Source organism: Pseudophryne corroboree, chromosome 9, assembly GCF_028390025.1.
Source record: "Pseudophryne corroboree isolate aPseCor3 chromosome 9, aPseCor3.hap2, whole genome shotgun sequence".
Taxonomy (NCBI): domain Eukaryota; kingdom Metazoa; phylum Chordata; class Amphibia; order Anura; family Myobatrachidae; genus Pseudophryne; species Pseudophryne corroboree.
In genome coordinates, this window is record NC_086452.1 from 55,476,390 (window position 1) to 55,489,240 (window position 12,851).

Here is a 12,851-nt window from a genome sequence, read left to right on the forward strand (position 1 = left end):
TATCAGTATACAGCAGCTACTGGGTAAACACTAAGTTACTGTGTAATTCCTGGGTCATATAGCGCTGAGGTGTGTGCTGGCATACTCTCTCTCTATCTCTCCAAAGGGCCTTATGGGGGTTCTGTCCTCAAATAGAGCATCCCCTGTGTGTGTGGTGTGTCGGTACGCTTGTGTCGACATGTTTGACGAGGAAGGCTATGTGGAAGCAGAGCAGGTGCAGATGAATGTGGTGTCTCCGACGACGGCGCCGACACCTGATTGGATGGATATGTGGAAGGTGGTAAATGATAATGTAAACTCCTTGCATAAAAGGTTGGATAAAGCTGAAGCCTTGGGACAGTCAGGGTCCCAACCCATGCCTGATCCTACAGCGCAGAGGCCGTCAGGGTCTCAGAAGTGCCCACTATCCCAAATTGTTGACACAGATATCGACACGGATTCTGACTCCAGTGTCGATGGCGATGATGCAAAGTTGCAGCCTAAAATGGCTAAAGCCATCCGCTACATGATTATAGCAATGAAGGATGTATTGCACATCTCAGAGGAAAACCCTGTCCCTGACAAGAGGGTTTATATGTATGGGGAAAAAAGACAAGAGGTGACTTTTCCCCCTTCACATGAGTTAAATGAGTTATGTGAAAAAGCTTGGGATTCTCCTGATAGGAAAATGCAGATTTCCAAACGGTTACTTATGGCGTATCCTTTCCCGCCAACGGACAGGTTACGCTGGGAATCCTCCCCTAGGGTAGACAAAGCTTTGACACGCTTATCTAAGAAGGTAGCCCTGCCGTCACAGGATACGGCCACCCTAAAAGATCCTGCGGATAGAAAGCAGGAAGGTATCCTGAAGTCCGTTTATACACATTCAGGTACCCTACTAAGGCCGGCAATTGCGTCGGCCTGGATGTGTAGTGCTGTAGCAGCATGAACAGATACTCTCTCTGAGGAACTTGATACCTTGGACAAGGATACTATATTACTGACCCTGGGGCATATAGCAGACGCTGTCCTATATATGAGGGATGCCCAGAGAGACATTTGCCTACTGGGCTCTAGAATAAATGCAATGTCAATTTCAGCCGGAAGGGTCCTGTGGACTCGGCAATGGACAGGTGATGCCGACTCAAAAAAGCACATGGAGGTTTTACCTTATAAGGGTGAGGAATTGTTTGGGGACGGTCTCTCGGACCTAGTTTCCACAGCTACGGCTGGGAAGTCAAATTTTTTGCCATATATTCCCTCACAACCTAAGAAAGCACCGTATTACCAAATGCAGTCCTTTCGATCACAAAGAGGCAAGAAAGTCCGAGGTGCGTCCTTTCTTGCCAGAGGCAGGGGTAGAGGAAAGAAGTTGCACAATACAGCTAGTTCCCAGGAACAGAAGTCCTCCCCGGCTTCCACTAAATCCACCGCATGACGCTGGGGCTCCACAGGTGGAGCCAGGAGCGGTGGGGGCGCGTCTCCGAAATTTCAACCACCAGTGGGTTCGCTCACGGGTGGATCCCTTGGCTATACAGATAGTGTCTCAGGGATACAAGCTGGAATTCGAAGTGATGCCCCCTCACCGTTACCTCAAATCGGCCCTGCCAGCTTCCCCCATAGAAAGGGAAGTAGTGTTAGCGGCAATTCACAAATTATATCTCCAGCAGGTGGTGGTAAAGGTTCCCCTCCCTCAACAGGGAAGGGGTTACTATTCCACAATGTTTGTGGTTCCGAAACCGGACGGTTCGGTCAGACCCATATTGAATTTAAAATCCCTGAACATTTACCTGAAAAGGTTCAAGTTCAAGATGGAATCGCTCAGGGCGGTCATTGCAAGCCTGGAAGAGGGGGATTTTATGGTGTCTCTGGACATAAAGGATGCTTACCTGCATGTCCCCATTTATCCACCTCATCAGGAGTACCTCAGATTTGTGGTACAGGACTGTCATTACCAATTCCAGACGTTGCCGTTTGGTCTGTCCACGGCACCGAGAATATTTACCAAGGTATTGGCAGAAATGATGGTGCTTCTGCGACAGCAAGGAGTCACAATTATCCCATACTTGGACGATCTCCTCATAAAGGCGAGGTCCAGAGAGCAGTTGCTGATCAGCGTAGCACATTCTCGGGAAGTGTTGCAACAGCACGGCTGGATTCTGAGTATTCCAAAGTCGCAGCTGATTCCTACTACGCGTCTGCCCTTCCTGGGCATGATTCTGGACACAGACCAGAAGAAGGTGTTTCTCCCGGCGGAGAAGGCCCAGGAGCTCGTGACTCTGGTCAGAGACCTCTTAAAACCAAAACAGGTGTCTGTGCATCAATGCACGCGAGTCCTGGGAAAGAGGGTGGCGTCATACGAAGCCATTCCCTTCTGCAGGTTCCATGCGAGGACCTTTCAGTGGGATCTGTTGGACAAGTGGTCCGGATCGCATCTTCAGATGCATCGGCTGATCACCCTATCCACCAGGGCCAGGGTGTCTCTTCTGTGGTGGCTGCAGAGTGCTCACCTTCTCGAGGGCCGCAGGTTCGGCATACAGGACTGGGTCCTGGTGACCACGGATGCAAGCCTCCGAGGGTGGGGGGCAGTCACTCAGGGAAGAAACTTCCAGGGGCTGTGGTCAAGTCAGGAGACTTGTCTGCACATCAATATCCTGGAACTAAGGGCCATATACAATGCCCTGAGTCAAGCAGAGCCTCTGCTTCGCAACCAACCGGTGCTGATTCAGTCAGACAACATCACCGCAGTGGCTCATGTAAACCGCCAGGGTGGCACAAGAAGCAGGGTGGCGATGGCAGAAGCCACCAGAATTCTTCGCTGGGCGGAGAATCACGTGCAAGCACTGTCCGCAGTATTCATTCCGGGAGTGGACAACTGGGAAGCAGACTTCCTCAGCAGGCACGACCTCCACCCGGGAGAGTGGGGACTTCATCAAGAAGTCTTCACACAGATTACAAATCGATGGGAACTGCCACAGGTGGACATGATGGCATCCCACCTCAACAAAAAGCTACAAAGGTATTGCGCCAGGTCAAGAGACCCTCAGGCGATAGCTGTGGACGCACTAGTGACACCGTGGGTGTTCCGGTCGGTTTATGTGTTTCCTCCTCTTCCTCTCATACCCAAGGTACTGAGAATCGTAAGAAAAAGAGGAGTGAGAACAATACTCATTGTTCCGGATTGGCCAAGAAGGACTTGGTATCCAGAACTGCAAGAAATGCTCACAGAGGACCCATGGCGTCTGCCTCTCAGACAGGATCTGTTGCAACAGGGGCCCTGTCTGTTCCAAGACTTACCGCGGCTGCGTTTGACGGCATGACGGTTGAACGCCGGATCCTAGCGGAGAAAGGCATTCCGGATGAGGTTATTCCTACGCTGATAAAGGCTAGGAAGGACGTGACAGCAAAACATCACCGTATATGGCGAAAATATGTTGCTTGGTGTGAAGCCAGGAAGGCCCCTACAGAGGAATTCCAGCTGGGCCGTTTCCTTCACTTCCTACAGTCGGGGGTGACTATGGGCTTAAAATTAGGGTCCATTAAGGTCCAGATTTCGGCCCTATCCATTTTCTTTCAAAAGGAACTGGCTTCTCTTCCTGAAGTTCAGACGTTTGTAAAGGGAGTGCTGCATATTCAGCCCCCTTTTGTGCCACCAGTGGCACCTTGGGATCTTAACGTGGTGTTGAGTTTCCTGAAATCTCACTGGTTTGAGCCACTTAAGACCGTGGAGTTAAAATATCTCACATGGAAAGTGGTCATGCTATTGGCTTTAGCTTCGGCTAGGCGTGGTCAGAATTGGCGGCTTTGTCATGTAAAAGCCCCTATCTGGTTTTCCATATGGACAGGGCAGAATTACGGACTCGTCCGCAATTTCTGCCGAAGGTGGTGTCATCTTTTCATTTGAACCAACCTATTGTGGTGCCTGCGGCTACTCGTGACTTGGAGAATTCCAAGTTACTAGATGTAGTCAGGGCTTTGAAGATTTATGTAGCCAGAACAGCTGGAGTCAGGAAAACTGACTCGCTGTTTATCCTGTATGCATCCAACAAGCTGGGTGCTCCTGCTTCAAAGCAAACTATTGCTCGCTGGATCTGTAACACGATTCAGCAGGCTCATTCTGCGGCTGGATTGCCGCATCCAAAATCCGTAAAAGCCCATTCCACAAGGAAGTAGTGATGAGCGAGGTTCGGTTTTACTCGGTTTTACTCGGTTCTCAAAACGGCATCTTATTGGCTATCCAAAACACGTGACATCCGTGAGCCAATAAGATGCCGTTTTGAGAACCGAGTAAAACCGAGTAAAACCGAATCCGCTCATCACTACAAGGAAGTTGGGCTCTTCTTGGGCGGCTGCCCGAGGGGTCTCGGCATTACAGCTTTGCCGAGCAGCTACTTGGTCGGGTTCAGACACTTTTGCAAAATTCTACAAGTTTGATACCCTGGCTGAGGAGGACCTTGTGTTTGCTCATTCGGTGCTGCAGAGTCATCCGCACTCTCCCGCCCGTTTGGGAGCTTTGGTATAATCCCCATGGTCCTTACGGAGTCCCCAGCATCCACTAGGACGTTAGAGAAAATAAGATTTTACTCACCGGTAAATCTATTTCTCGTAGTCCGTAGTGGATGCTGGGCGCCCGTCCCAAGTGCGGACTTCTTCTGCAATACTTGTATATAGTTATTGCTTAAATAAGGGTTATGTTATGGTTGCATCAGGTTGTCTGATGCTCTGTTGTTGTTCATACTGTTAACTGGGTAAGTTTATCACGAGTTATACGGTGTGATTGGTGTGGCTGGTATGAGTCTTACCCTGGATTCCAAAATCCTTTCCTTGTATTGTCAGCTCTTCCGGGCACAGTTTCATTAACTGAGGTCTGGAGGAGGGACATAGAGGGAGGAGCCAGTGCACACCAGTACTCCTAATTCTTTCTTAGAGTGCCCTGTCTCCTGCGGAGCCCGTCTATTCCCATGGTCCTTATGGAGTCCCCAGCATCCACTACGGACTACGAGAAATAGATTTACCGGTGAGTAAAATCTTATTTTTACTCTGAAAGTTTCAGGAACTTATGAAAGGCCTTCCCTGGGCGACTTTTCCATGGGGGACTCAGTTTCTCTATGAGCACCAGACTTCCTGCTCACTGAATGTTAGTTCCTAGTGAGAAATGACTGGGAGGCGGGCAAGAACTGGCACAGAGGTGATAGGAGGAGGCGGTTGCTGTCTGGCCGCCCTACAAAGACTGAATGACATCCACAATCTTACATTTTGTCATTATATGGAAACATTTACTTATATATTATTGAGTGATACAAGACTTCCCATAGTGGATCATTAATAAACGTCTTCCCTGTTCGGGCTGTGGGTTGTATAGAGTGACACAGTGGTACTCGTCCTTGTGTCTGCCTGTGTGTTCTCCATACAGCTAGCACACTACTAAGTGTAGATGTGTCTCTACTTCCCTGTTCTTCTGGACATACTGGGCCTGGTTTTGAGCTTTGAGTACATCCAGATACAATTTTGTACCTCATCAAAACTATGTTGCACTGCGGGGGGAGGGGGGGGGTGCAAACTGCAGACAGAATTAGAGTTGGCATTGGGAGTTTCCTAGCTTAACTTTATATTGTATCTGGGTTCTACATGCAAATGCAGGAGGTATTTTGCGTGCATAGACAACAACAGTTGCATTTTGCATCCCTGACATAACTTGTTGGGTCCAGGTGCAGACTTGCCCCCTGTGGCTGGATTTCTGCACGAGTCCCGCTGTCTACAGAGTAGAGCGTTCTGGGAGGAGCCAGCTTAATAGCGACAGCCCTGCACGATAGGATCAGATTTTCTTTGGGATCATTATAGGCGGAGGGGATGAGTTCCACAGTCTTACTATGTACAGTTATTGTTCATGATTAAATCTGCATTTGCCAATGTAAATACCAGGATACTCGGGGCACAATCACATAAACAGGACCATCTATTATATCTGTTACTAGAACCACTATCAGAAAGACCCTTGGTGTCATCTCACCCATCCCTCTAATTGCATTCTGTTCTTTGCTGCTTTTGTTTTCCCTGCAGGTTCCAGTGTCCCCAGTTACCAGAATATCTCAAGTTAGTTTATCAACTTACTGTAACCATCTAGAGAAGTTACCACCCCCTCATACCTTACCCATTACTGGCACTCGCTTTCTCTGTCATCTTCTTCACACCATGCCACACTCCTGCTCTTTAAGCTGGGCTCCATATATGTCCGTGTCTCTTTGGGTTTGGTTCTGCCCTCGGGGAGAACATTGTTCACTGGGGGAAGATGTAGTATAGGAGTTATCAGGACAGGTTCTAGAGCAGGATACAGGCTGTATGAATACTTTCTGTGGCTGGAACACAGATTGCACCCCAGGGTTTCTTCATTTGTATTAAGTGTGTTTTACTTAACCCCTGACCCCTCTGTCCCTGTCTTCCTCCTGACTCAATTCCTTGATGCTTCTTACACTCAGAGTGACTGGGAGAAGAAGTCATCCTCATTCTTCTCCCGTTCTTCTCGTTACACAAAACTTAACATGACTTCTTGGAAAGTTAAGTTTTTATGTTTTGGATCCGTCTAAAGCTCCTCCCTTCATTCCAAGTAAATCTCTGAATTATTTTATATCCTTTTGTTTCCCTCTTCTATTAATTGTCTATCCAGTGTCCTCTCCCAAATTAATATCCCAGGCATCCGTTTTATCTCAGTTCCCATCATCCCATCTACCTCCAGAATCAGAGTCGTCAGTGCGGCTCCACAGGGCTGCACCCTCTAATGCCAAGCTTGTGTGACAGCAACATTCAGACACATCAAGCCGCTTCCCACCGGAGTGTTGCAGCATGCTGTGTGTCCATCCGTCATGCTGCACTATCCATCTTCACTGTCGGATCCAGGGCGGTTTGCGGGAATGCAGTTATTCATGTTTTTCCTGCTCTTGTCTCAGGTATGAGGGACCATCCCCCCATTCCGATTTCCGACCTCATGGACAACATTGACCGCCTGAAGGCCAACGACGGGCTCAAGTTCTCCCAGGAATATGAGGTGGGTCCTTCGTGTATTCCGCGATGGAGCTTACAGTCTGTCCGTGTGAATTACATCTAAAAGGAATCTTTTATTTGTGTGTTTCAGTCCATTGACCCCGGTCAGCAGTTCACATGGGAGAATTCAAACCTGGAAGTGAATAAACCAAAGAACCGTTATGCAAATGTTATTGCATATGACCATTCCCGCGTCATACTGACAACTGTGGACGGTAAGAGGCTGCAGATCAGATCCCCACGCACTGACACATGGGGGGTTATTCTACACCATAAGAGGAACGACTTCACTAGAACAGTGGTTCTCAAACTCGGTCCTCAGGACCCCACACGGTTCACGTTTTCCAGGTCACCCAGCAGCTGCACTGTGTATCACCAACTGTCACATTTTAAAAATCTACAGGTGACCTGCAAAACATGGACCGTGTGGGGTCCTAAGGACAGAGTATGAGAACCTGTGCACTAGAGCATTACATCTTATCCCAACTAGTAAGCAGGGGCTTCCCTACCGCCACCATAAATGTCTCTCTTATTGAGTACGCATTATGTAGTGATACATATTAAAACAGAAAAACGTTATCTTGTCTGAAGAGGCTAGAGAGACACCAAAAACTGGACTCTTAAATAAAGACTTTAGAATGTGGTATAAATTGTGTGACGTATTTGTGTCATTTCATGGAAGATATTTTGCAGGACATATTTCAGATTCCCCGGCTTTTGACGGAAATATATGATGATTCAATTTGCCCGAACGCATTTCATTTACTTTCCTCTACTCTCAGGTATCCCTGGCAGCGACTACATCAATGCTAATTACATTGACGGGTACAGGAAACAGAACGCTTACATTGCCACGCAAGGGCCGCTGCCCGAAACCCTCAGCGACTTTTGGCGCATGGTGTGGGAGCAGAGGACGACCACCATTGTTATGATGACCCGTCTGGAAGAGAAATCCAGGGTTAGATACCAGATATGGGGGATGCAGATTGACCTGACTCCTTATTGCAGACAGTCATACAGCTTATCAGCAGCGAGGCGTCCTGGCTAAATGATCAGATTTTATCAGTGGCCACAGACACAAGGAATATCTACTATTTTATTTCTCTATGCTGTGTGTAGTTATATAGCCTACAGCCACTGCAGGGGGCGGGCTGTGGCCCTCACACACCCTTCAGGGGCTGTAGTCCCAGCGGGTATGGAACTCAGGGTCGACAGCGTCTAGGTCAACACCTATTGGTCGACAGTGGCTAGGTCGACACTAGCAATAGGTCAACACGGCCATCAGGTCAACATGAACAAAGTCGACATAAAAAAGGTCGACATTAGTTTTTCATTTTATGGGGTGTCGTGTTCTACGTAAAGTGACTGGGAACCCCAATTAGTGCACCGTGTCCCGCTTTGGGTAAGGTGCCTTGTTGCGCTCGGCACAAGTTACCGTTCCCAATCGTAGTCCACATGGATCGTAAAGTATGAAAAAGTTTTTTAAAAATGGGAAAAACGCATGTCGACCATTTTGCATGTCAACTAGGGAGGCCAATCCCGGGATTATCGGGATCGCCGGGATTTAGGCCCAAAAATGCCGGGATTTGAATCCTGGGATTGGAGCCTCCAATCCCGGGATTCACGGGATTGCATTGCGCATGTGCAGCGAAGAAGGGTTGGTGTAAGTAACACTATTAGGCGGGCGGCAGAATTAGGCGGGCGACAGCCATGTACACAGACCGCGGCGGCATTTCAAATGTAGCGCTGGCCGCCAGCCAATCACAGCTGGTGGACCGGCGGCCAATCAGGGAAGCGGCCGCAGAGGCTCCTGATTGGCTGCCGGACTGCCCGTTCTGACTGGCTGACGGCCTTCAGCGCTACGATTTGAAAGGCCTCCGGCGCGCTCAGCGCATCTTGTCCATAGCTGCCGCCCGTCTAATAGTAATTGTAGTTTTACTAACACCAACCCTCCCTCGCTGCACTGCTCGCTTCAGCCTCCCTCCCGCTTCTCTTCCTACACCCTCTAGCGCTGCTCCCTAGTCCCTACACTACACCAAATATCCAGCGCTGCTCCCTAGTCCCTTCACTACACCCACCCTCCAGTGCTGCTCCCTAGTCCCTACACTACACCCACCCTCCAGTGCTGCTCCCTAGTCCCTACACTACACCCACCCTTCAGTGCTGCTCCCTAGTCCCTACACTACACCCACCCTCCAGTGCTGCTCCCTAGTCCCTACACTACACCCACCCTCCAGTGCTGCTCCCTAGTCCCTACACTACACCCACCCTCCAGTGCTGCTCCCTAGTCCCTACACTACACCAACTATCCAGCGCTGCTCCCTAGTCCCTTCACTACACCCACCCTCCAGTGCTGCTCCCTAGTCCCTACACTACACCAACTATCCAGCGCTGCTCCCTAGTCCCTTCACTACACCCACCCTCCAGTGCTGCTCCCTAGTCCCTACACTACACCCACCCTCCAGTGCTGCTACCTAGTCCCTACACTACACCCACCCTCCAGTGCTGCTCCCTAGTCCCTACACTACACCCACCCTTCAGTGCTGCTCCCTAGTCCCTACACTACACCCACCCTCCAGTGCTGCTCCCTAGTCCCTACACTACACCCACCCTCCAGTGCTGCTCCCTAGTCCCTACACTACACCCACCCTCCAGTGCTGCTCCCTAGTCCCTACACTACACCCACCCTCCAGTGCTGCTCCCTAGTCCCTACACTACACCCACCCTCCAGTGCTGCTCCCTAGTCCCTACACTACACCCACCCTCCAGTGCTGCTTCCTAGTCCCTACACTACACCCACCCTCCAGTGCTGCTCCCTAGTCCCTACACTACACCCACCCTCCAGTGCTGCTCCCTAGTCCCTACACTACACCCACCCTCCAGTGCTGCTCCCTAGTCCCTACACTACACCAACCCTTCAGTGCTGCTCCCTAGTCCCTACACTACACCCACCCTCCAGTGCTGCTCCCTAGTCCCTTCACTACACCCACCCTCCAGTGCTGCTCCCTAGTCCCTAGTACACTACACCCACTATCCAGCGCTGCTTCCTACACTCTTTTCGCTGCCCTCCACTCCCACTCTCCCTGCTCCCTACTGCAATCCCGGGAATCCCGAGATTGAGCGTTTTTCAATCCCGAATCCCGGGATTGAAAAAACGGCCCGGGATTGGCCTCCCTAATGTCAACCTAATGGTCGTGTCGACCTATTTCTAGTGTTGACCTATTCACTGTCAACCAATGGGTGTCGACCTAAGGGTTATCGACCCAGAGTCCGGATACCGTCCCACCACTACCTGCACCCGCAGTCACCAAAACGCACTCCGAGTGCAACCCAAATGGAGATTCACTGCAAACACTGTGCGTACTTTGAAAAGCAGAGAGAGGGGGCTGCAGGGAGGACAGATCACAGCGCTGAAATTCCCCTCAACCCGTTATGACCCGCACAATGTAGTGCTCTACCCCTAGCGATCGTATAACATAATGCAGATTTATTGTCTTTTCATTTATATAGCGCCATCAAGTGTCCGTAGCGCCGTACATTAAGAGTTCCAAAAGGCAGTATAAAAGGGATCAAACAGTGACATCATTATCTCAACAGTGAGATGGGTAATAGCAGCAGCTTGTCGTGACCCCGTACCTGGGAAGGGCGGACAGAAAGGATAAGAGCTTAAAGTCTAAAGGATCTATGTACTAAGCCTTGGACAGAGAGAAAGTACAAACCAACCAGCTCCTGTCATTTATCAATCACAGCCTGTAACATGGCAGGAGCTGACTGGCTGGTACTTAGGGGGTCATTCCGACCCGATCGCTCGCTGCAGTTTGTCGCAGCGGTCGGGTCGGAACTGCGCATGCGCCGGCGCCGCAGTGCGCCGGCGCATGGCAGCCGTCGTTGCCTAGCATCGCCTCTGAGACAGAGCCGGTCGCTGGGCGGGAGGGGGCTGAACGGCGGCGTTAAGCCGTTGTTTAGGAGGAGCGGTCTGGCCAACGCAGGCGTGGCCGGACCGTTGGGTGGGCGGGCTGCGGCACCTGCGTGACATCACACGCAGACGCTGCGGGCCGGGGAGCGACGAGTACCTCCCGGCCAGCACGCTAAAGCTGCGCTGGTCGGGAGCTACTCTTGAAGTGCGAAGGCATTGCCGCTGTGCGATGCCTTTGCATTCTGCGGGGGGGGGGGGGGGGGGCATGCTGGGCGTCCCCCCGCATGTCAGTGTGAATGACTGACACCGGAAGTGCAATTCCGCCGGTGCCTTGGTAATGTTAAATCACCGGAAGTGACGCAATGACACCCCCAGCGCAATGTTCTGAGCGTCTATCAGCATTTGGGTATATATAGGGGACCTGGGAGGCAGGTAAGCAGATCCTGGTTCCTCCCTTATTTGTCTACTATTGATACCTCTATTGGATGGATTGACTGTTCGGCAGACACCTTGAGAAAGGTCCTAACAATAGGACCGAAACGTTGGTGAGCCCCTTTTTGGTTTATGTGCATTATCTTGTACTTGTAATATGGAACCAAGTTTACAATTAAATGACTTTTTTTGCTGAAAAACCCAAGTCTGGAGAGTGCTATCTTTCTCCACGGAAGTGTGGAGATACACCGTACTATATAGTATTAAGCATATACACTTGCTGAGAGCTGCTCATACACTCAGGAGACTGACAGCGGCCTATGCGAGATAAGACGTTCTAATAGACATCGCCCGTCTAACAAGAAGTTGGGCGCCTAGCAACGTTCTTGTTAGTGACAGCGGCCCTTCCTTCCTTACTAGTCTTCTAACAAAATATTTTAGGGCTGTTACACATTGTTTATGGGGTGTTGTGCCTTTGTTAGGACACAGCTTATAACGTTGCTTTCCATTAAACATTATCATCCATCCTGACGTTTGTGTATGACGGTTGGCGTGTCTGATTCACAGGTGAAGTGTGACCAGTACTGGCCGGGCCGCGGCGCCGAGACGTACGGAATGATTCAAGTCACCCTACTAGACACAGTGGAACTGGCCACGTACACAGTGAGGACATTCGCCCTCTATAAGGTGAGATTTTCCTGCGCGTCGAGCGGGATTGGCGCTGTTATTGTCTGCTTACTGCATGGCAGCCCCCAGAGACAGATAGTATCTGCCCTTCCTCTGACACCCCGCACGCAGAGAGAGAGATAAGACGCATTGCAATAGACGGTAGACAAGCAAATTAAGAGTGTAATGTTTTAATTTAATTTTCAATTATAATATAATTTTACGGTGCACTGAGCTTAATGAGAGAAACAATAAATGCAGATAGTGATGTGGAGTAAGACCTGATTTTGGATACCTATTGCAGGGAAATGATGTCTGCTAGCGCACGGCACGCCTCGCAGCTCCCCCCAGTAATGGCATTGTTGTATTATAATTTACCCATTCAGCACAACACAACCAATCAACAATTGCTAAAGAGGTTTAAGGGATCATTAAGCCCATAATGCAAGTCACCTTATATGTAGGAACTTCGTTTAACTGATATGTTGATATATAAATGCATTATTATGATATATATGTTGGGGAGAGAAGGTTTTTCCTGTTTATTATTGGAGAACATTTCAGTAAGTGTATCTAATTAGCAGGTAACTGATAACATTATCTTGCAGCTTTGTCATTTATTATATTGTGGTGCATACGGCTATATTTATTTATTATTATTTATTACCAGTTATTTATATAGCGCACACATATTCCGCAGCGCTTTACACAGAATATTTGTCCATTCACATCAGTCCCTGCCCCAGTGGAGCTAACAATCTATATTCCCTATCACATGTACACACATACACACTAGGGTTCATTTTTTAGGGATCCAATT

General features: G+C 49.5%; 1 protein-coding gene across 19 annotated transcripts in view; it reads left to right on the plus strand.

The window, feature by feature from the left end:
• The window catches only part of PTPRF (protein tyrosine phosphatase receptor type F), a 1,358,330-nt gene that overhangs the window by 1,315,343 nt on the left and 30,136 nt on the right, over positions 1-12,851 (plus strand). For 15 of the 19 annotated variants that reach the window (XM_063939338.1, XM_063939337.1, XM_063939347.1 and 12 more), the window contains 5 exons: positions 6,040-6,072; positions 6,924-7,021; positions 7,109-7,232; positions 7,800-7,975; positions 11,933-12,052. In XM_063939338.1, the coding sequence (XP_063795408.1) occupies positions 6,040-6,072; positions 6,924-7,021; positions 7,109-7,232; positions 7,800-7,975; positions 11,933-12,052 (551 nt within the window). The remainder of the gene's footprint in view (positions 1-6,039; positions 6,073-6,923; positions 7,022-7,108; positions 7,233-7,799; positions 7,976-11,932; positions 12,053-12,851) is intronic. The other 4 variants (XM_063939348.1, XM_063939350.1, XM_063939351.1 and 1 more) reach the window with 1 other exon arrangement.